General features: G+C 58.9%; 1 protein-coding gene across 7 annotated transcripts; it reads left to right on the top strand.

Moving 5' to 3' along the window:
* Positions 1-1,128: 1,128 nt before the first annotated feature.
* On the top strand, positions 1,129-18,770 carry EPS8L2 (EPS8 signaling adaptor L2). 7 transcript variants are annotated; one of them, XR_012123054.1, is made up of 21 exons: positions 1,129-1,280; positions 3,531-3,643; positions 3,758-3,813; positions 4,570-4,634; positions 11,923-12,084; positions 12,440-12,589; positions 12,661-12,740; positions 12,816-12,955; positions 13,035-13,105; positions 13,228-13,354; positions 13,608-13,696; positions 13,801-13,875; positions 13,979-14,127; positions 14,259-14,394; positions 14,534-14,643; positions 15,914-16,019; positions 16,654-16,767; positions 17,000-17,199; positions 17,309-17,492; positions 17,594-17,726; positions 17,839-18,770. XR_012123054.1 is itself a non-coding variant. In XM_037011538.2 (21 exons), exons 2-21 carry the CDS (start codon positions 3,600-3,602, stop codon positions 17,920-17,922), a joined length of 2,106 nt encoding a protein of 701 aa, XP_036867433.1. In that variant the 5' UTR covers positions 1,129-1,280; positions 3,531-3,599; the 3' UTR covers positions 17,923-18,770. The 7 variants fall into 7 exon arrangements, 6 of the variants coding, with proteins under 6 accessions (XP_036867433.1, XP_036867431.1, XP_036867432.1 ...); XM_037011538.2 differs by having other exon boundaries at positions 11,923-12,042; positions 17,127-17,199; XM_037011536.2 differs by having other exon boundaries at positions 17,127-17,199.
* The last annotated feature ends 2,114 nt before the right edge of the window (positions 18,771-20,884 follow it).

Here is a 20,884-nt window from a genome sequence, read left to right as displayed (position 1 = left end):
CTTCAGTGTCGCCTTGTGTGCGGGCCTTCCCACTTTTCGCCCACCCTGACAGCTTTCAGGAAGGGTCAGGGTGGGCATCTGCCTCTTCCCCTGGGTGCTCAGCAGAGTTAGGGAGAGAACCAGGAAGTCTGGCCTCGCTGGGGTTCAGGGGCAGGGCTGGGCCCAAGGATGAAGGCCACTTCCTGCACCCCCTCCGCATCTCACCTGGGATGCTCCAGACAACGGGCGCAGAGACCTGCCTCTGGGGTCCTAGCAACATGCCCCTGGAGTCCAAATGCAGTGCCGCCGAGCCTCCAGGGTGAAGTGTGTTGCCCTTCCCTGGGGATTCCCCAGGAAGTGTGCCATGCTGGCCCCAGCAAACGCAGGCAGGCCGACTGCCCTGCCCTTCTGAGAGCGCAGCCTTGCCTGCCCCGCCCACCATGGGAACAATAGCCTCCGATCCGGCACGTGTGGGGGCTGCCCACCGCGCCTGGCCCTGCCTCTGCCCCTGCCCCACTTCCTCCTGGCCCAGCGGGGCGGGCGTCCCAGGAGTCAGTTCAGAAGCAGGAGCCTGGGAGTGGGCAGAGCTGGGGCCTGGGCCTCAGGAAGGGGCATCACAGGATGCTCCCCCACCCGTTCTGCCCTCGCACACCCCGTCCAGTGACATGCCCCCATCCCTCAGGGGGTGCCCAGGCTGGGCTGGGGTGGCCCAAAGAGAGAGACTTCAGTATCTCCTAGATTGTGGAGGTGAGTCCCATCTGGCAAGCTCAGAGTGCAGATTAGGGGGCTCTGACACCCTGGGCCTGACACCCACCCAGACTGAAGCTGGGCCTAGTGCTCCCCTAGACTAAAAGGGCTGAAGAGACGGAGCTTTGCGCTGGGGCCAGTGGCCAGGGTGGGCCCCAGTGGGGGCACCTGAAGCTGAAGGCATCTGGCAGGGGTGAGGCTGGCCTCCCCGGGCACATGCTGCCCCTGCCAGGGCACAGCTCTGCGTGCTCCAGAGAGGCCTCGTGGCCTCAGCCTGCGCGGTCGCCCTGGTCCCCAGCTCTGGCCTGGGGTATGCACGGGGCCACGGGCAGGTATTGGGCCGACCTCGGGGAGCGGGGCGGGGCAGGGAAGGGCGGGTGTTGGGGCCGCCGCCGCGGGGAGCCGGGCGGGGCGGGGTCTCCAACCTGCCGCTCAGGTTCCTCCGGGCCCCGCCCGGCCCGGCCCGCTGAGCCCGGACGCCGCCCGGCCAGGCGCCGACAGACGGCGGACGGAAGGACGGAAGGACGGCCGCGGGGCCCAGGGCGACAGAGCAGGTGAGCGCGTAGGTCCAACCAGGGCAGCTGAGGGCCGACGCGGGAGCTGCGCGCACCGACGGCGGGCCGGCCGGACCTCAGTTTTCCCCAGGTGGCTGCGCGATGCGGGGCTCTGGCCGGGGCCCTCGGGTCGACCGAGGGCGCAGGGGAGCATCGGGCCGCAAGGCACTGACCGGGCTGTGGCCAGGAGCCCGGTCCCGCTGCGGCCTGCCGGCCCGGTCCGGTTCGGTCGGGTCTGGCCCTGGGGTGGCGCCGGTACTCGGGGAAGTTAAAGCCAGTGGCACCTGAGTCAGCCCTGAAGGCGGTGGTGAGGGCCGCTCTCCCCTGGCCCCTCGCAGGCCCTACACCCCAGTGCCCAAGGCAGGCGGGGCCCCTGTGGGTCAGACGTCAGGAGGCGCCTCCTGGGTGTCTGAACCAGAAGGAAATCCAGGGTGGGGGAAGCCTCAGGCTGGGCCAGACTTCTGGTCAAGGTTGAGGGAGGAGGCGGGGGCCTGTGCAGGGTAGATCCAGGGTGGGCTGGCAGCGGGCCGTGGGTGTCCCACCTGTGGCCGCCCCGCTGGCCAGGCTGGAGCCTGTGTTTGGGTCCTTAGTGGCAGGCGAGGGGGCTCCGCAGGACTGCAGGGGTGTTCAGACCACCTGTGCCCCCACCCCAGCCTGGTCGGCCCCCGCTGTGCTGACGCAGAGCCCAGCTGGTAGAGCCTCCCCTCCCCCACCTCTGCTCCCTCCTCGGCCCCCTTCCCGCAGCCCTGCCCAGGCCTCTCCAGGTCCCTGCGAGGGCTCAGCGCCCCACCCAGCCCTGTCTGCTCCGCACTCTGCCTGCCTTTAGACTGCGCCTCAGGCCCGCCCCCGCCTCGGCTCCCCCGGCCCATCCTATCCCTCCTCCCACCCCGACGGCCCTCCCCAGCCCACGGCTACCGGACCTGGGCAAAGCCAGGGCCCCCGCACCCCTCTCCCTGGGCCCTTAAGCCGACTCCTCCCCAAGGTCACTGGCTGTGAACTGGAATTTGAACTTGGAGCCTCTCCCTCTGCCCTTCCTGCCCTGCCAGGGCCTCCTCCCCTCCACTGCTCAACCGAGCGCCCTGCTCAGCCCTGCCTTTGCACCCGGAAAATGGCTATAGTAAAACCAAAGTGCAGCCAGGGCCCCAGGGCCCCAGGGCCCTCGGGCAGTGCCCGCGCCACCCCTTGGGTTTGCAGGGCGCCTCTGCCAGTCAGCTAAAGAAGCTCCCCTTCCTCCAGCTGATCCCTGACCCCGGCAGTGCCGAACCCCTCCGTCTGCATGGCCCAGGGACCCTCACTCTGTCCCAGGGAGCTGAAGCCTCCATGTTCCCAGCCCAGACTCCCTGAGGGGAGGGGCTGCGTGCCCCGACCTGTGCATGTCTGTGTGTCACCCAGGTGTGTGTACCTGAACACACGTGCCCAATGCCTTTGGCTTCCATTAAGCAAACAGTTGGGCTCACCCCCTGGGTCATGAGCATTCCGGGCATATTCTCCACAGTCAGATGGACAGAGGAATCTGGCCCTGCGCCCTCACCCACTCCTCCCCAGAGAGCATGTGGGCGGGAGTAGCCCCAGCGCCTCACACCTCCTGGGAGTCAAACCAGAAAGTCCTGGGGCACTCCCTGCCTTGGATACCAGCACCCTTAGCTTGTGAGCCCCCACCCTGGCAGACCCCCAAACACTGAGGCCAAAGAGGGACAGCCTTGCCAGAGGTCCCCAGGGGACACAGACCCCCAGGACATGCCAGCCTGGTCCAGGGGTCCAGGCTCTTCTCACCCTAGAGGGTGGGCGCCCTCTGGCCTTTGCCCTGGGCTCTGGGACCCAGTACACCCCCCAGGGCTCCAGCCTCACCCTGAACTCTTCCTCCAATGTGTGCCTCCCACCTGCCTCAGTGCCTTTGAACCTGCCCAGCCCTCTGCTGGGAAGGCACTTCCTTGCCAAGGACCCACCTCCAGAGCCTCCAAGATACCCCCTCGCAGCCCCACCCCAGATGGCCTGAGGGTCTCTGTGGAGGACCAAGGGTCCTGGATGAGATGGGGCCACAGTGACCGCCAGCTGGGACGCAAGGCAGGGGTGGTCCTGGTGTGTCCCCAGGAGGTGGGGCTTTGCTGCCTGAGGACCCCCTGCCCAGGCACCCTTGGGGAATGTGGCCAGGACATCAGGCTCCAACCCCTGGCTCTGGCATGTGGTAGGAGGAGACCCAGGCCCTGCACCAGGGCCCAAGGAGGCGTCAGCTTCACTCTGTGCTCTCAGGTGCGGGCACTAGGCCCTGGACTCAGGCCTGAGGTCTGCCCTGCATTGCCAGCCACCACCAGGGACACCATGAGCCAGTCGGGGTCCGTAAGCTGCTTCCCGGGTGCTGCCAAGTGAGCCCCCGCCCCACCTGCCCACTCCTCCCCCACCAAGCCGACCCCAGGGAGGGGAGCCGTCCCCAGGGAGGGAGCAGCACAGACTTGCCCTCACCAGCCTCTCCCTGGCAGCGGCAGCCTGGGCCAGTCTGACAGTGTGTCCAAGATGAGTGCCAAGGACCTGTTTGGTGAGTGAGGTTTGAGGATGGGAGGCTGTGGGTGACAGCCTAGTATGGGAGTGGCAGGGGCCCGGGGGAGGTCTTGCCCACTGCCCTCTGCAAGGCTGTGCGAGGACCCCCAGGGGAGATGCAGGTCAGCCCTGGGAGCCCAGATGAGGCCCCTGAATCCTCACCAACAGCTGCCTGGGTCGCTCTCTGCAGCACTCTGGTAAGGGGAGAGGCTCTTACTAATAATTCAGGGGCCATCAATATTGATTCGGCCGCAACTCTATCGCCCAGGGCAGGATTCCAGCAGGACTGAGTGCCAGGTGCCAGCTCCAGGAAGGTGGGGCCTGGCCAGTCCCCACCTCCCCAGCTCTGCCCCCCTAAGACACACCGCCACCCCCACCGCCCTCTCCTTTGGTGCCTTTGGACAGTGTCCGTGTCCCCTCAGGAAAGCACAAAGCTCTGGGGAGGGGCAGGGCTTAGAGCAGGGGAAGCCCTGTCCCGGACTTCCTGGGCAAGGGGGCTCCAGGGAGGAGACTGAGCCTCCTGCACCCTCTCCAAGACAGGCCCCCACCACACTGAGCCGGGGTCCTGCCCCAGGGGCTGCCGGGAGGGCCACCTCCCACATTTCTCATCCTTGAGTCCTTCCTGGTAACCTCGAGGGGCCAGCAGAGCAGCACCCCACCTCTGCTGCACCCTCCCCAGTCCCACCTGGGATCCAGCTTGGACTGGGGGCCATGGCCCCACCCTCAGGGTGAGTGACCGGTGCTTCCCGTTCAGAGCAGAGAAAGAAGTACTCCAACTCGAACACCATCATGCACGAGACATCCCAGTATCACGTCCAGGTGAGGCGGCCAGGGGCCCGCCCCGCACCCACAACCACCTCAGTGCCCCAGGGGACGGGCAGCGTGGGTGGGGCAGGCGCAGAGAGTCATGGGTAGCCCAGGTCTGACACCCACAGCAGGTGGCTAGAGCCAAGGACCTGTCCACATCAGGGACCCCTACAGGAGTAGATCTTGGGGAGCCCCCCCTGGGGGAGCTCACGGTCTGGGGACCCAGGAGGCCCCTGCCCTGGGGAGCTCACAGCCTGGGGACACAGGGAGCCTGAAGGCGTGCCTGGGGAGAGAAGGTGCTAGTGGCCCACACGGGCTGGGGTGGGGTGGGGGACAAGCCCTGAGTGCTGTCTGGCCGGGCTCCGATGGGAAGGCCCCGTGGGAATTGTCATCCTGGCTCCAAAACAAGGAGCTGGTTGAGTGGGGTGAAGACGGTACTGAGACACCCTCGCCGAGCTGCCGCGGGGAGGTGGGCTCGGGACTGCTCGTCTGTGCTCCACACCAGCTGCCAGCTCAGCAGGCTTTTCTTGGGACCGTTTTGATCCACATGTTGAACTCAGGAAGTATGATTTTAAAGTGACCTTCCTGCTCCTGGCAGCGGGCTGAGGTCCTCGGTCCTGGCCATCGTCCAAGGCAGCACAGCAGTAGGGCTGGAGTGGCCCAGGAGGCAGGGACAGTGGGCCTGGGCCAGGAAGGGGGGCCTGGACCAGAAAGGGGGAGTCTGTACCAGGAAGGGGGCCCTGGGCCACGAATGGGGGCACCTCCCTCCCCACAGAAGCCTCCATACCCACATAGGCCAGGCGGGCCTGCTGGCTGAGCCTGTTCCCTGGCCTGCACCATGCCAGTCACAAGGGCCCTTGACTGGCCATGTTGGGAGACGGTGGCCCTGCCCATCTGGTGACTGCTACTGCCTTTGTGCCCAAGGACAGGGCAGGAGGGGGCAGGTCAGCTCCATCCCTTTCCGTCCCAGGACTTTGCCCTCCTGGGTGAGGAACCATAGCCACCTGGGCCTCCCAGACCTGCTCCCGGACTTCGGTCCAGGCTAGCCTGCTGAGGGGCCGCAGCCCCGGGCGCCTCTCCTGCTCACCCAACAACCACCAAGGCGGGGGAAGTGGGCGGGTTTGCTTGCCCCTCCCGGAGGGGGAAACAGAGGCACAGAGAGAGGGTGGGGCAGGGGAGTACACACCCACTCTGACAGTGGGGGGCGCTGCTGAAGCCTGTGGGTTTGGTTTTCACCGTCTCCGGCACCCAGAAAATGCCTTTGCCCCAAAGCACCCTGGCCCTCTGTCTTTCCCACCCCAGCGTGGGCAGCACCGCTGTGCCCTCCATCACCACACCTTGTGTTTTTGAGAATCCTTTCTAAGCGGAGCCTCACGGTTCACAGACACCTTTGTTCTGCTTCGCGAATTCATTTCAAGGAAAAGTGGGTGCAGAGCAAGACAGCTGTAGGCACTGGGCTGCAGGGGACACTTCGGCTTCGTGTGGCCCTGGTCCGTCCCCGCATGTACACACGCTCCATACTGACGGGTAGGCGTCCTGTACGCACGTTGTCACCCTCTCCCAGTCTGGTGATGGTGCTGACATCTGATCTTCCCCGTTTTGTCTGTGATAGTTGGGGTTTTCTTGTTTTTTCAGGGAGAAGGCGGCTTGGGATCATTGCTTGACCCAAGGCTCTGAAGATTTCTTTATGTGTTTCTCCTAGATACCTCATAGTTGAGGCTTTTGCATTTGGGTCTCTGATCCGTTTTAAATTAATTTTGGGTATGGTGTGAATCAGGGCTGATCGGGGAGCATAGCACTCAAGGTTCATTTCTCCCCCGTGGGGAAGGTGTGGTCACATTCAAGAGACCCTCCCTCCCCTATTGGTGCTTTTGTCAAAAATCGATTCACTGGACATGAATGGGTCTCTTCTGGGCTTCTCTGCTCCACACGGTCACTCAGTGTGGCATTATTTATAAATCAGGCAATGTGAGTTCTCCAACTTTGTTCTTTTTTCTTCGAGATTTTCCCGATTATTCTAAGTTCTTTGGACTTGCAGTTACATTGAAAAATTAAACTGTCCATTTCTACCTGCCTACCCCCCACCAAAAAAAGCCTGATAGAATTTTGATTGGCATTGAGTCAAGTCTACAGATCAATTCAGGGACAGTTGACATTTTAGTGTCTTGGGAATACTGAGTTTTCCCATCCAGCATGTGGGGTCTCTGTACTCACCAGAACGTACCTACCTTCACTCAAGAGGTTTTGTGGTTTGCACAGTAGGGGTCTCACACGTCTTTTGTGAAAATACTCACTGGGTATTTGATTTTTATATACCGATGCAAATGATATTTTTTTAATTTCATTTTCCAGTTGTCTATTGCTAGCATGTAGAAAAATGATTGAAATTTTCACAGTGACCGAATAACCCTAAGACTTTGCCGAGTTCATTTATTTGTTCTGGTCATTTGTGGAGTTGCTGGATTTTCTACATCTACAATAATGTCTAAAAATCCAGTATGTAATTTCTTATTTTTAGCCACTTTATCTTCTTTTATTTTTTGGTATCATTAATATACAATCACATGATCAACATTGTAGTTACTAGATTACCCCCATTATCAAGTCCCCACCACATACCCCATTGCAGTCACTGTCCATCAGCGTAGTAAGATGCTATAGAGTCATTGCTTGTCTTCTCTGTGCTATACTGCCTTCCCCGTGCCCCCACCTACGTGTCTTAAACGTAATGCCCCTTATTCCCCTTCTCCCTCCCTTCCCACCCATCCCCCACAGACCCTTTCCCTTTGGTAACTGTTAGTCCATTCTTGGGTTCTGTGAGTCTGCTGCTGTTTTGTTTCTTCAGTTTTTGCTTTGTTCTTATACTCCACAGATGAGTGAAATCATTTGGTACTTGTCTTTCTCCACCTGGCTTATTTCACTGAGCATAATACCCTCTAGCTCCATCCATGTTGTTGCAAATGGTAGGATTTGTTTTTTTCTTATGGCTGAGTAGTATTCCATTGTATATATGTACCACATCTTCTTTATCCATTCATCTACTGATGGACACTTAGGTTGCTTCCATTTCTTGGCTATTGTAAACACTGCTGCAATAAACATAGGGGTGCATATGTCTTTTTCAAACTGGGCTGCTGCATTCTTAGGATAAATTCCTAGGAGTGGAATTCCTGGGTCAAATGGTATGTCTATTTTGAGCTTTTTGTGGAACCTCCATACTGCTTTCCACAATGGTTGAACTAGTTTACATTCCCACCAGCAGTGTAGGAGGGTTCCCCTTTCTCCACAACCTCGCCAACATTTGTTGTTGTTTGTCTTTTGGATGGTGGCCATCCTTACTGGTGTGAGGTGATATCTCATTGTGGTTTTAATTTGCATTTCTCTGACATTAGCGATGTGGAGCATCTTTTCATGTGTCTGTTGGCCATCTGAATTTCTTCTTTGGAGAAGTGTCTGCATTTTTTAATCGAATTATTTGCTTTTTATTTGTGAGGTGCGTGAGCTCTTTATGTATTTTGGATGTCAACCCTTTATCGGATCATTTATTGGTATCTTCTTTTTCTTTCATGAGTGTCTTGTAGTTTTCAGAGTATAGGTCTTTCAGTTCCTTGGTTAAGTTTATTCCTAGGTATTTTATTCTTTTTGATGCAATTGTGAATGGAATTGTTTTCCTGATTTCTCTCTCTGCTAGTTCATTTTTAGTGTATAGGAATGCAACAGATTTCTGTGTATTAATTCTGTATCCTGAAACTTTGCCGGATTCAGATATTAGATCTAGAAGTTTTGGAGTGGATTCTTGAGGGTTTTTTATGTACAGTATCATGTCATCTGCAAACAGGGACAGTTTAACTTCTCCCTTGCTAATCTGGGTGCCTTTTATTTCTGTGTGTTGTCTGATTGCCGTGGCCAGGGCCTCTAGAACTATGTTGAATAATAGTGGGGAGAGTGGGCATCCTTGTCTTGTTCCCAATCTTAAAGGAAAAGCTTTCAGCTTCTCGCTGTTAAGTATAATGTTGTCTGTGGGTTTGCCATATGTGGCCTTTATTATGCTGAGGTACTTGCTCTCTATACCCATTTTCTTGAGAGTTTTTATCATGAATGGATGCCACTTTATCTTCTTATTTCATTGCCCTGGCGAGGACCACTAGCCCAATGCTGAATAGGAGTATTGGGAGTACATGCCCTTGCCTTCTGTCCAGTCTCAGAAGAAAGTCCTCAAGTCTACCTGTTTTATTTGCTGTGTTTTTGTAGACATCTTTTATTGGAGTGAGAAAGGTCCTTTCCATTCTTATTTGCTGAGAGTTTTTATCATGAAAGGTGTTGAATTTTGTTAAATGCTTTCTCTGAGCCTATTGTGATTTATTCACTACTGAACATAGTAAATCACACTGATTGGCTGTGTTTTTTATGTTGAATCAACTTGCATTTCTGGGATAAACCTCGTTTGTTCATAGTGTGTTGTCCTTTTTATATGCCGTTGGGCTCTTGCTAATATTTCGTTAAGGGTTTTTTACATTGATGTTTATTAGAGATACTGGTCTATAATTTTCTTTTCCTTCAATGCCCTTGGCAGGTTTGGCATCAGCTTATGTTGGCTTCATACAATGGCGGGGGGCATATGCTCTCCTCCTCCATCTCAGGAGTTTATGGAACGTTGTCAAGATTTCTTCCTTAGGTATTTCTTAGGACTCACCTGTGAGGCCTTCTGAGTATAAGGTTTGTGCTTCTTTGGAAGGTTTTTGGTTACAAGTTCACTTTGATGCCTGTAGGATCTGTGGTAATGTCCTCTCTGTCCTTCTGGTTATTGGTAATTTGTGTTCTCTGTTTTTTTCTTGATCAGTCTTGCTACAGATTTATAAATTTCATAAATCTGTTCAGAACCAACTTTGAGCTTTGTTGATTTTTCACTAGTATTTCTCTGTTTACTAGTTCGTTGATTTCTCTCTTAATTTCCTTTCTTCCAATTACTTTGGGTTTTGATTGTCTTTGTCTAGCTTCTTAAGGGGAGTGCCTAGATCACTGATATTATATATTCTTTCTTTTCTGATGTATTCATTTAAAGCTGTAAATTTCAAGTGAAGGACTCATTTACCTGTATCCCACAAGTTTTCATGTACATAGTGTTATTATCATTTGGTTCAGAATATTTTCTTTTTTCTCTTTTTTACTGAAGTATCATTGATACGCGATTTATATTGGTGTCAAATATACAACACACTGGTTCACCAGTTACCCACGTGATTAGATCCTCACCCTGTCCAGTGCAGTGCAGAATGTCTGATTTTCTTGTGACTTCTTCGACCTGTGGATTATTCAGATTGTTATTCTGTATTCGTGGAAGCATTTACAGCTCTAAAGGCTCCCCTGAGCACTGCTTTTGATGAGCCCCATCAGTTTTGGTGTGTTGTGGTTTCATTGTCACTTGCCTCTAAGTATTTTATTTCCCTTGGGATTTCTTCTTTCGCCCATTGGTTGAAAGTGTTAAAAGTGTGTTCATTTCCACAACTGTGTAGCCATGAGTTATTTAGAAGTGGGTTGCTTAATTTCTGATTGAAAGTTTTCTGGTTTTCTTTTTATTACTGATCTCTAACTTAATTCTATTATGGCCACAAAACATGCCCTGGCTTTCGCCATTTAGGAATTACTGAGCAGGTCTGGTCTGGTTGTGGTGTGTGCTGCTAGCGGCATGCTCTGGGTTGTACCCTGCCCCGCACAGACATGCAGGCTCCCCATAGCCCATGCTGTATTTCTGCCCACTTACCGCTCTAACCTGTGGGTGGACATGTAGGCTGGGTCCCACCCTCATTATTACAAGCAGTTCTGCAGTTTTGTGCACGGGCAGGTACCTGAAGCAGAATTGTGACAGGAGAGCACGTGCACCTTTACAGTGTCACCAGCCTATCCCCAGAGCAGCCAGACGGGTGTGTAGTGATGTTCCCACTTCACTGCGCCCCAGCTCACAGGTGTAACCCACAAGCACTGGTTGGTGCTAGTCAATAGACTTGGTAAAAAAATCAGTGGTTGATTCATTCCTAAAATAATAGTCTCAGAGCTTCAATTCACAGTCCTTTTGTTGAATGAGATCACATACAATTTTCTATATTAGAAAGTTACTAATGTTTACTTTCCTGAAGACTGTGTTTATAAGTTCTGCCAATTTTTCAATTTTTCTATTGGGGTGTTGATCTTTTCACTTACATATTTTCTCATTTATGTACTCATTTATTACTGGTATCTTTATTTAACGAGATAGAGCTTTTAATGATGTAAGAACTATCATTATAACACATATTAGTCTTTTTATATATTAAGAAAATTAGCCTTTTTATGTCTACTCTATCTATATTTTTCCCACTTTTTCTTTTTAACCCTGTATATAGTATTTTTTTCCTCCGGCAGAAGTTTTTATCTTTTTCATTAAGTCAGATTTATTGGTCTTTTCTTTTGAGCATCTGGATTTTCTTCCTTATTTAGGAAAGTACCCTCTTGCAAAGGCCTTTCTGAGAATATAAAAAATCATCCAGGATTTTCTTTCAGCACTTTCATGGTTTTGCATTTTGCCTTAAGTCTTGACTGCCTGGAGTTTATGTTAGTGTTTATCCAGCTATGCCAGCATTGCTTACTGAATCCAGTGAAGATCAACAGACACATGGGGGAGCCTGGCAGGAGGTGGGGAGGACAGAAGGGCACACTGGTAAGGGGAGGGCTGGGCTGGCCAAGAGCCCAGGGCGCTCACTCCTACACTGCACATTCCCTGAGGCCTGCTGTGTGCAGGTACTGCCCCAGGCCCTGGGGTGTCAGCGGGGCCCAGCAGCCAGAAAACAAAGAGAAGTAGGTCACATACAACACAGTGTCAGCTCATGACAAACAAAAAGCAGGCAGGTCAGGGATGAGGTGTCATGGTGACACTGTAGGCTAAACAGTCAGGGAGGGTGATGTCCAGGCAGAATCCTTAAGGAAGAGCATTGGGAAGGCCAGGGGCGGGGTAGAGACAGCGTGCAAAGGTCCTGCAGTGAGTCTGCACCAAGTCAGCTGGGGAGGGAGGCGGGTGTCCCTGCAGCCCAGCCACCCGAGAAGTGGTGGACAGGGATTATTTGTGGAGGGCTGCCAAGGGTTCTGTCAGGGCACATCTGTGGCCCCACAGACATCCACCAAGACAGAGCAGAGACCCCCTCAGGCCCCCTGGGTTGTCCGTGGCCCCCCAGGATTGGCCACGGCCCCTCAGACCCCCAGGGAGTACCCCTTGTCCCTGATGCTGGCACGAGGTGGGCTCTGCCCAGAGTGACTATTTCTGCACCAGCACTTGGCCACATTCATCATGGACAAGAGTGAAGCCATCGTGTCCGTGGACGACGCTATCCGGAAGCTGGTGCAGCTGAGCTCCAAGGAGAAGGTCTGGACGCAGGAGATGCTGCTGCAGGTCAGCGACCAGTCCCTGCGGCTGCTGGATGTGGAGTCCCAGGTAGGCAGTGGGGCAGGTGGCAGAGGCATTGACCAGAGCAGCGGGGCATCCCTGTCGGGGTGGGGCCCTGACAAGCGCCAAGGGCAGACAGGTCAGGGCAGGTGGCTGGATGGGGCTGAGTGTTCCCAGAAGCCACGTCACACAGGGCCCGGTGTGTCAGTGATCCGTGTGCCATGGCTGTGGCCTGTCAGCGGAGCTAATGTCTGTCCACGCTGGGCCACGTCCCTTTTCTGGGCTGCAAGCTGCACTTGCGTCCATGTCCGTGGCTGGGACGCCACAGGCCGGGTCCGTGGCTGTGTCCCTCCTCGGCTCTGCCTGGGGCGGGTTTGCATCCACTGAGCTGCCCGGCCCCCAGGAGGAGCTGGAGAACTTCCCACTGCCCACCGTGCGGCACAGCCAGACGGTGCTGAACCAGCTGCGCTACCCGTCGGTGCTGCTGCTCGTGTGCCAGGACTCCGAGCAGAGCAAGCCCGACATCCACTTCTTCTACTGCGACGAGGTGGAGGTGAGGCAGGGCCCAGGCGGGCACCGGGTGGAGGCCCAGCCCAGCCGCCACCTCACGCGCTGTCCCCCCAGGCGGAGCTGGTGCATGAGGACATCGAGAGCGCGCTGGCCGACTGCCGGCTGGGGAAGAAGATGCGGCCTCAGACCCTGAAGTAGGGTGGAGGGGACACAGCGGGAGGGCCTGGGAGACGCCCGCAGTTGCGGGCTGAGCCGCCTTTGTCCCCCAGGGGCCACCAGGAGAAGATCCGGCAACGGCAGTCAGTCCTGCCACCTCCCATGGGCCCGGCCCCCGTCCCCTTCCAGCACCTGGGCGGGGGCTCCCCTTCCAGGAACCGAGTGGGCCCGCCTGTGCCACTCAGCGAGCCAGGTAGGCCGTGGGCCGGGGCCGGGGCTGGGGCTGCCCAGCCATGGGGCAGCCTTGGCTTAAGCAGCTCTGCCCCGTCCAGGCTTCCGCCGCCAGGAGTCGCAGGACGAGGAGCCGCGGGCCGTGTTGGCTCAGAAGATAGAGAAGGAAACGGTGGGTCTTGTCAGCCCCCGGCCAGGGCCCAGCCTCCCCCAGGCAGGGCCAAGGAGCCGCAGTGGCTGTCCCGGCAGTGGGTGGGGGTGCCTGAGGCTGACACACCCCCACTCTGACCCCAGCAAGTCCTCAACTGTGCCCTGGACGACATCGAGTGGTTCGTGGCTCGGCTGCAGAAGGCGGCTGAGGCTTTCAAGCAGCTGAAACAGCGCAAGAAGGGGAAGAAGAAGGGGAAGAAAGGACCTGCGGGTGCGGTGGGGGGGCCCTGGGGGCACGGGTTGGGGAGGGGAGGCGGGTGCGGAGGAGGGGCACCGGGCAGGCGGGGTGTCCGATGCAAAGACCCAGATGCAGTAGAGGTGGGGGGAGGGGAGACCAGGGCAGTGGGAGGACGGAGTGGCCACTGAGCAGGGGGTCCAGTCCGGGTGGAGGGACACATGAGACTGCAGACAAGACTCGCGGGACTCAGGGACAGGCCAGCGGGCTCACACCACCCCCATTCCAGAGGGCGTTCTCACACTGCGGGCGCGGCCCCCTTCCGAGGCTGAGTTTGTTGACTGCTTCCAGAAAATCAAGCTGGCCATCAACCTGCTGGTGAGCCAGCGGCCTGCCCTCCCGCCCGCCCCCCGGTGCTGACATGGAATGGGGGGGTCCAGAGCCCCCCACTCCCCACGCACCCGCTGCCCACTCCCCACCAGGCCAAGCTGCAGAGGCACATCCAGAACCCCAGCGCGGCTGAGCTCGTGCACTTCCTCTTCGGGCCTCTGGACCTGGTGACTGGGCTGGGGGGGGTCCGCCCTCAGAGCGGGGCAGCCCCGGGTGGGGCACAGGCTGGGGTCTGGCGGGCACGGCGCCCCTGACCACACTGTGCCCTAGATCGTCAGCACCTGCGGTGGTCCAGACATTGCACGCTCGGTGTCCAGTCCCCTGCTGTCCCAAGATGCTGTGGGCTTCCTGCGTGGCCACCTAGTCCCCAAGGAGACGGCCCTGTGGGAGTCGCTGGGGGAGACCTGGACACGCCCCCGGTGCGGCTGTGGGCAGGAAGGGGGTGGGAAGGCCTGGGCAGGGCGGTGCAGGGTGGAGGCTCGGACCAGATGGGGTCGTGGGAGGGGCCGCTTCCCACAGGTGGGCACAGCTCACCCCAGGACTCCTTCAGCTCCGAGTGGCCACGGGAGCCGCAGGTGCCCCTCTATGTGCCCACGTTCCACAACGGCTGGGAGCCACCCATGGACATGCTGCAGGAGGCTCCCTGGGAAGTGGAGGGGCAGGTGTCCACCACCCCTGAGGATGAGGTCAGAGCACCCACAGCCCACCTCCCCCCCCAACTCCGGCATCTACCCCTTCACTGTGGTTCACCTCCACTTGGCCCTCACCGCCCTGCCTAGCTACTCCCACCCCACACAGAGCCCAGATGATCCATTTTCCCCACAGCCAACTCCAGTGAGCCGACCATCTTTTCGAAACTCCGTGAAGCACAGCCTTGTGTCTGAGCCCACCCCCCCCGGAGATGTCTCACCAGGCAGCTCCCCACATGCGCACAGGTAAGCCTTCTTCACAGAGGGAGTGTGACACTCACCCCTCGAATCACAGAGGCTTTGCTGTGGGTATGCTGCCACCAGGTGGCAGTAAGTGCCTCATTCATACCTTTCAAAATTCATACCTTTCAAATTAGTACCATACTTTCATTCTACCTTTATATATAATTGAAGGAAAAATGTCGAAAGCCACCCATACATTCACTGCCTTAATCCATCGTCTCTTTTCTTGTCCCTACATTTATGTTTCAGAGTCATGGTTAGAAATATATTAAGCCACTAAACTTAAGTGGTTTCATCAATCCTTGCCCTATTGAGGCTGATGTGGGCAGAGGAGCAGAGGAGACAGGGTCTGAGCTAGGACAGCAGCCCTCTACCTGCACACACACATTTCCACATACCACGTCTCACAGACCTAGGGCCTGGGGGATCCCCCCTCCCCCCCTCTCCTTTCTGTTCCCATTCCTGGTCCAGGATCTGCCTGGGAGGTTGTTACCCTGCCAGGCCCCAGGATTCAGTTTGAGGAGAGGAGGGAGCCCATCCCTTCACCCCACATCACCAGCCTGGTGCCCAGGGCCTGCCCTAGGGCCACACTTTAAGAAACGTCTGCATCTCGACCTCCAGCCCCTGGCCATCTCCCTGGCCAACCCGGGCAGACCCCAGCCAGGACTCCAGGGCCATCCAGTCCCACCCCTCCCTGGCGTTTTGGGATCTGTACTGGAAGAGGAGCTGACCTGATGATCAGACTGACCCAGCGGGATGGCCTGGCTTGGGCAGAGCTCCACCTGAGCCTGGGACACCCCCAGTCAGAGCTGCTGCCCTCGTACCCTGTGCCCCTGCCGCCCATGGGCAGCCCCCTGCGGCTGCTCCTGCAATGTCCGCCATGCTTCAGGGGCCTTGGCCCTGAAAACATCCTGCCCTCATTGGTCAGCTGTTTCTGGGGTGCTGTGACCCTGTCATTTCCCGGGTACACGCTAGCTCTGGTTCCTGTGGGCCTGGAGACCCATGAGGTGGCCTGGGCTGGGGCAGACTTGCTGCGCCCATGGCCCCCGAGTCCCGCCCACCTCCGCCCCCACCTCTGCCCAGGGGCCCCTGGCACTCTGGGGCTGTCACAGTTTCCATTCCCGGCTGACAAGCCACAGCCTCTCTCCGCTGCACCTCAGAGAGCCAAGCAGGAGGTAGCCAGGCACCTGGAAGCTGCTCCCCCAAGCCTCGCCCCAGGTCTAGGAGGAGACCCAGCCCAGCCCTGGGCCTCAGCCCCACCTGTTCCACGCAGGGGCTACGAGCCCGTGCCCACCATGGCCAAGTACGTGAAGATCCTCTATGACTTCACAGCCCGCAACGCCAGCGAGCTGTCGGTGCTCAGGGACGAGGTCCTGGAGGTGAGTGGGGGCCAGGAGCAGGCTGCTCAGGAGACAGGCAGGGGTGCGGTGGGGGGCTGTGTGACACTGGCGGCACCCCTTTCCCCAGGCTCCAGTCTGGGTCCATAGACCAGGCCCACCTGGAGCACAGCCTAAGGGGCCTCCCTGTCTTGGGGAATCTCAGAGGGGGCTCGGGGGCCCCTGTGCTAGAGTAGGCTGGGCCCAGGCTGGAGAGTGAGGGACCCTCCGACCCAGCAGGGGGCTCGTCATTCATGCCCACCCCAAAGGCCCCTCAAAGCACCATCTGTGCCAATCCTGAATCCAGGCCACTCACCAGGGGACAGAAAGTGGAGCGGGCTGTGGAGGGTGGTGGGGGTGATCTGTATGCACAAGTAGGCTAGAGTTACCCTGACTCAGGGCCCTACTGAGGAAAGTGGGGGGCCAGGGGGATCCCTCTGGTGGGATGGAAGGCTGGGCAGCGCCAGGAGCACCTGGAGGGAGTGGTGATCGTCCCCATACTGGAGGGTCAGGCTCATGGGGAGATGCCCAGAACTCTCCGGCCCACCTGTGAAATGCACCCCACACTGGTACCCATGGTTGGAGGAGGGGTGGGGCCCTGCAGGCTGGGGATGATGGCGGGGAGGGGTGCCCACAGGTGCTCGAGGACGGCCGCCAATGGTGGAAGCTTCGCAATCGCAGTGGCCAGGCAGGCTATGTGCCCTGCAACATCCTGGATGAGGTCCGGCCAGAGGACGCCCACCTGGAGCAGGTGAGGAAGGTGGAGGTCGGGGCCAGGTGGCTGGGCGGCAGCTGCAGCCGCGTCTCCGCAGAAGACTGGGATGGGTGGGGTGAACCCTCCACAGCAGGGGCTGGAACGGGCCCCCAGTGGGTCTCTGCAAAGGTGCAGAGGGGCCGGCCCGCAGGCCTGGTGGGGGCCTGGGGAGATTTGGGGTCGGGGGCGAGGAGGGGCGGGTGCCCCACATTCTCATCGCTCCACTCAGGGGACAGAAAGTGGAGCGGGCCGCGGAGGGCAGTGGAGGTGGTCTGTGTGCACAAGCAGGCTACATCGAATGACCAGCTGGGGCTGGGGGTGCCCCCACCCTCTTGCCTCTCCCCCCACCCCTGCAGGCCAGCCAGAAATACTGGGGTGCCGCCAGTCCCACCCACAAGGTGCCCCCAAGCTTCTCCGGGGGCAAGGACGGTGAGAGGCCGCGCCGCCGAGGGGCGGGGCCCGGGGCCTGGGGAGGGGCGGGGCCCGGGGTCTGGGGAGGGGCGCGGCAGGGGCCCTGAGTGCGCGGTGCCGCCCGCAGAGCTGATCCAGCACATGGACGAGGTCAACGACGAGCTCGTCAGGATCATCAGCCACATCAAGACGCAGCCACCCCAGCGGCACTTCCGCGTGGAGCGCAGCCAGCCGGTGCGCCAGCCGCTCACGTACGAGTCGGGCCCCGAAGAGGTCCGCGCCTGGCTGGAAGCCAAGGCCTTCAGCCCCCGGTGAGCGTGCTGCTGGGGCGGGCGGCGCGGGCAGGCGCGGGTGCTGCGGAGGCTGCCAGGGCCGGGCCCACCCTCATGCCCCGCCGCCCACCTGCCCGCAGCATCGTGGAGAACCTGGGCATCCTGACTGGGCCCCAGCTCTTCTCCCTCAACAAGGAGGAGCTGAAGAAGGTTTGCGGTGAGGACGGCGTCCGCGTGTACAGCCAGCTCACCGTGCAGAAGGCCTTCCTGGAGGTAAGCCGCCCCCCACTTCTGTGCCTCCCACCGCGCCTGCGCCCCGGTCGCGGGAAATGGGGAGGCTGACCAACCCGCAGGTCCCCAGGCTGAGTCCCCCCCATCCCTGCAGACACAGCAAGGTGGATCAGAGCTGGAGGAGCTTATGAGCAGGTTTCACTCCAAGAACCAGAGGAGGGTAGAGGAAGACAGCTAGACCTGGCCCTGGGGCACCACGCCTGCAGCCGGGTCGCACTTGTGCCGGGGGCCACCCCCCACTGCAAGGGCCATTATTCTGTATGTGGATGTACTTGGCACCGTGGACACCAAAGGAGTTTGGGGTGGGCTGGGGGCCTGTCCTGAAGTTCAGCAATGCCTCTGCCTCCACCTGCCCCTAGGCACACCTCAGCCAAACTTGCCACCTGGGGGGACCAGCCCCTCATCCTCCTGCCCCTGTGGCCAGTCGTGGCTGTCCCCAAACCTGCCCAGCCCCTTTCTTCCTCTACCAACCCCTCCCTGAGGCCACAGAGACTTCTCCTCTGGCGTCGCCACCCACACGGGGGTTCCATCTGGTGCCTGTGACCCTGGCCCCTATCCCTGCCCCCTGCAGCTGCTCACCACTGCTCCCCCTGACCCCCTACCCCTCCAGGCCAGGACAGTGGACCTCAGCACCCAGCCACTTTGGGCTCCAAGCTGGCCGGGCTGGTGACCCGAGCCCCCAGATATTGGGGTTACCCCTATCCACTGCACTGCTCCCCAGGGGTGGCCTGGAGGGCTCCCAGCTCCACTGGGGTGCATGCTATATTCCCTTCACTCATCAAGGAGCCAGGATGGACTCAGTCACCCTCACCCAAGAACTGGCCGTGGACACCCTCTCCCACTCCCATCCCTCTTCCCTCGGCAGAGCCCAAGAAAAGAACTTTCTCTGACCCGTTCTCAGGCCAGGCTTGCCCTGCATGCTGTGTGGGTGGTGGGTGAATCTGGAGCCCTGGACTCTGCAGGTCACACCCCAAGATGAGTGGTGACAGAGGCTCAGAGGCTGTGTCATTAAACCAATTAAGTCTACTAGCAGCTATGTGTCTGTTTCCTGGAGGCGGGATGGGGGTCACTGTGGATCCCCGAGCCCACCAGAGATTGCGTCCTTTGTAAGAGCTGTCAGGCGGGGCAGGCCATGATCAAGTCAGCGGTGGGAGGGGGATGAGTCAGCCAGGAAGGGCCAAAACTGGTTTGGAGAGCTTAGCCCAAAGCTGAGGGAGGTGCCCAAGAAGAGGGCGTGGGGTTGACAGTCAACTGGAGTGGCATTGGTGCAGGAGCAGGGATGCTGAGCAGGCAGTGAGTGCGCTCTGCACCGCAGACACCTGACCACCTGGCCAGTGCCCACCTGAGCCTTCCAGGGCCCCATCCGTGGAGGAGGCCTCTGGTGCCCTCTGCTGGCAGCTCCGTGTGCTGCGGTGTGTGTCAGCCAGGGAACACTCTAACCTCCCTGGTCAGAGGTGCATCTGGACCTGTATGTCCCCAAAGTGACCAACCCTGCATCGGGGTGCCCTAGGGTCCCCACCTGATGGCCAGGGGAGACTGCAGGAGCTCAGACACAGAGGGCAGGTACGGAGTGCGGAGGGCTGCTCTTGGCTGGTCGACCAGGCCAGGCCCAGCCCCAGGCTGAGAGCCCTGACTCTTAACCTGGGACAGGCCTCGTGGGCCGAGTTCGTCCGGCAAGGCCTGATCGAGAGGGACTGGGATTCTCTGGTGCCCTCTGGGCCACCACCGACTTGACCACTACAGCCCCTTCTCCTGGGAAAAAGAAGGTCCTCCTCTATCCCCAGACTAGGAGAGGAGGGTCTGTCCACACCAGCCTGGGCAGGATCTGGAAGACCAGGAGACAGGGCCCAAGGGAAAAAGGGGAGGGGGGCATTCACCCTCCCCAAGAAACCCAGAGGTCCCTCTGGTCCAGGACCAGGAGGGACAGGTACCCACAGCCAGAATACCTGCCCATCCTACTTGGCTGGGCCCCTATCTTGGAGCAGAGGTGGGTACCCCTACTTCACCTCCCAAGGGGGCCTTTGCTGGCCAGGGATGCCCGTACTGGAACCAGGTCAGAGCCCCGGGGGACCCCCACCTGCCCCCACCCAGCAGGACCCCTCCCCCAGGATGGGCCAGGCCTCGGGGCTGCCTCCAGGCTGGGAGGCTTGTCCCTTGGGAGCCAAGAGCTTATGTCAGCCTCCTTGCCTGTCCCTCTGCCATCGTCCCTGCCACAGGCCACCTGCTCTGGCCCCCTCTGTCTCCACTTTTCTTTCTGCACAGCATGAGGATGCCCCAGCCCACAGGCCCTGACTTCCTAGCCAGTGGGGGCCCCCGGCTAGCCACCCAGGACCTGCGGTTTCCAAGGGCCCTGTCTGCTCAGGCCCCTGGGCTCCCGGAAAGGGCTTCCCCACTGCTTCCCAGGACCCTCCGAAGCTTTGTGCCCTGAGGGAGACTGTCTAGGGCCCCCAGATTAGGGGTGACCGAGTTCTGCCCCCCGGGCAATCCCAGGGCCCCTGGGGTGGGCATGCATGGAGAACAGGCACAGGGACAGGTCACCTGCCCAGAGCCCCAGAGGGGCAGGGGCTTCGAGAGCAGTTGGGCCTGATCAGGGAGGCTGGGGCTGCAGGGGAGAGCGTCTGGCCATGGGCGGGGCAGTGAACGTCACATGGGGCTTGGAGGGAGCTGCCCGCCCAGCACCCGCTCTGTGCCCAGCTGTGCCACCACAAACAAAGCCCATCTTTGTCTTGGGCACAGGCATATCTGTGGCCCTCCCCGACCAGCATGGCTCCGGTCCCCTCCTGCCCTCCCCCACGGCCGGCCTCTGTGAGTGCACCCAAGCCCTGCCAGGAGGCAAGAAGGATTCCCCACGCCATTCAGGAAGAACTTTTTCCTTTTCCTTTGTTTCCCTTTTCTTTTGACTTCTCAAAATACTTGATTTACCAAGAGAGTTTGCACAGAATAGCACAGGAGGCGGGATGTTCCCCGTGCCTGTGTAGAGCCACAGGGAACGGACAGGAAGGAGGTGCACCTGCGACCTGTTACCTGGAGAGGATGGTGCTCGGCAGGCGCGGCACCAGTGGCAGGGAGAAAACAGCTGTGTTTGGAGAAACAGGAAGAGAACCTCCGACTAACTGCCCCCCAAAAGTGAATAACTCCAA

The sequence above is a fragment of the Manis javanica genome, chromosome 11 (assembly GCF_040802235.1).
Source record: "Manis javanica isolate MJ-LG chromosome 11, MJ_LKY, whole genome shotgun sequence".
Taxonomy (NCBI): Eukaryota; Metazoa; Chordata; class Mammalia; order Pholidota; family Manidae; genus Manis; species Manis javanica.
This window is presented reverse-complemented; position numbering and strand designations above follow the sequence as displayed.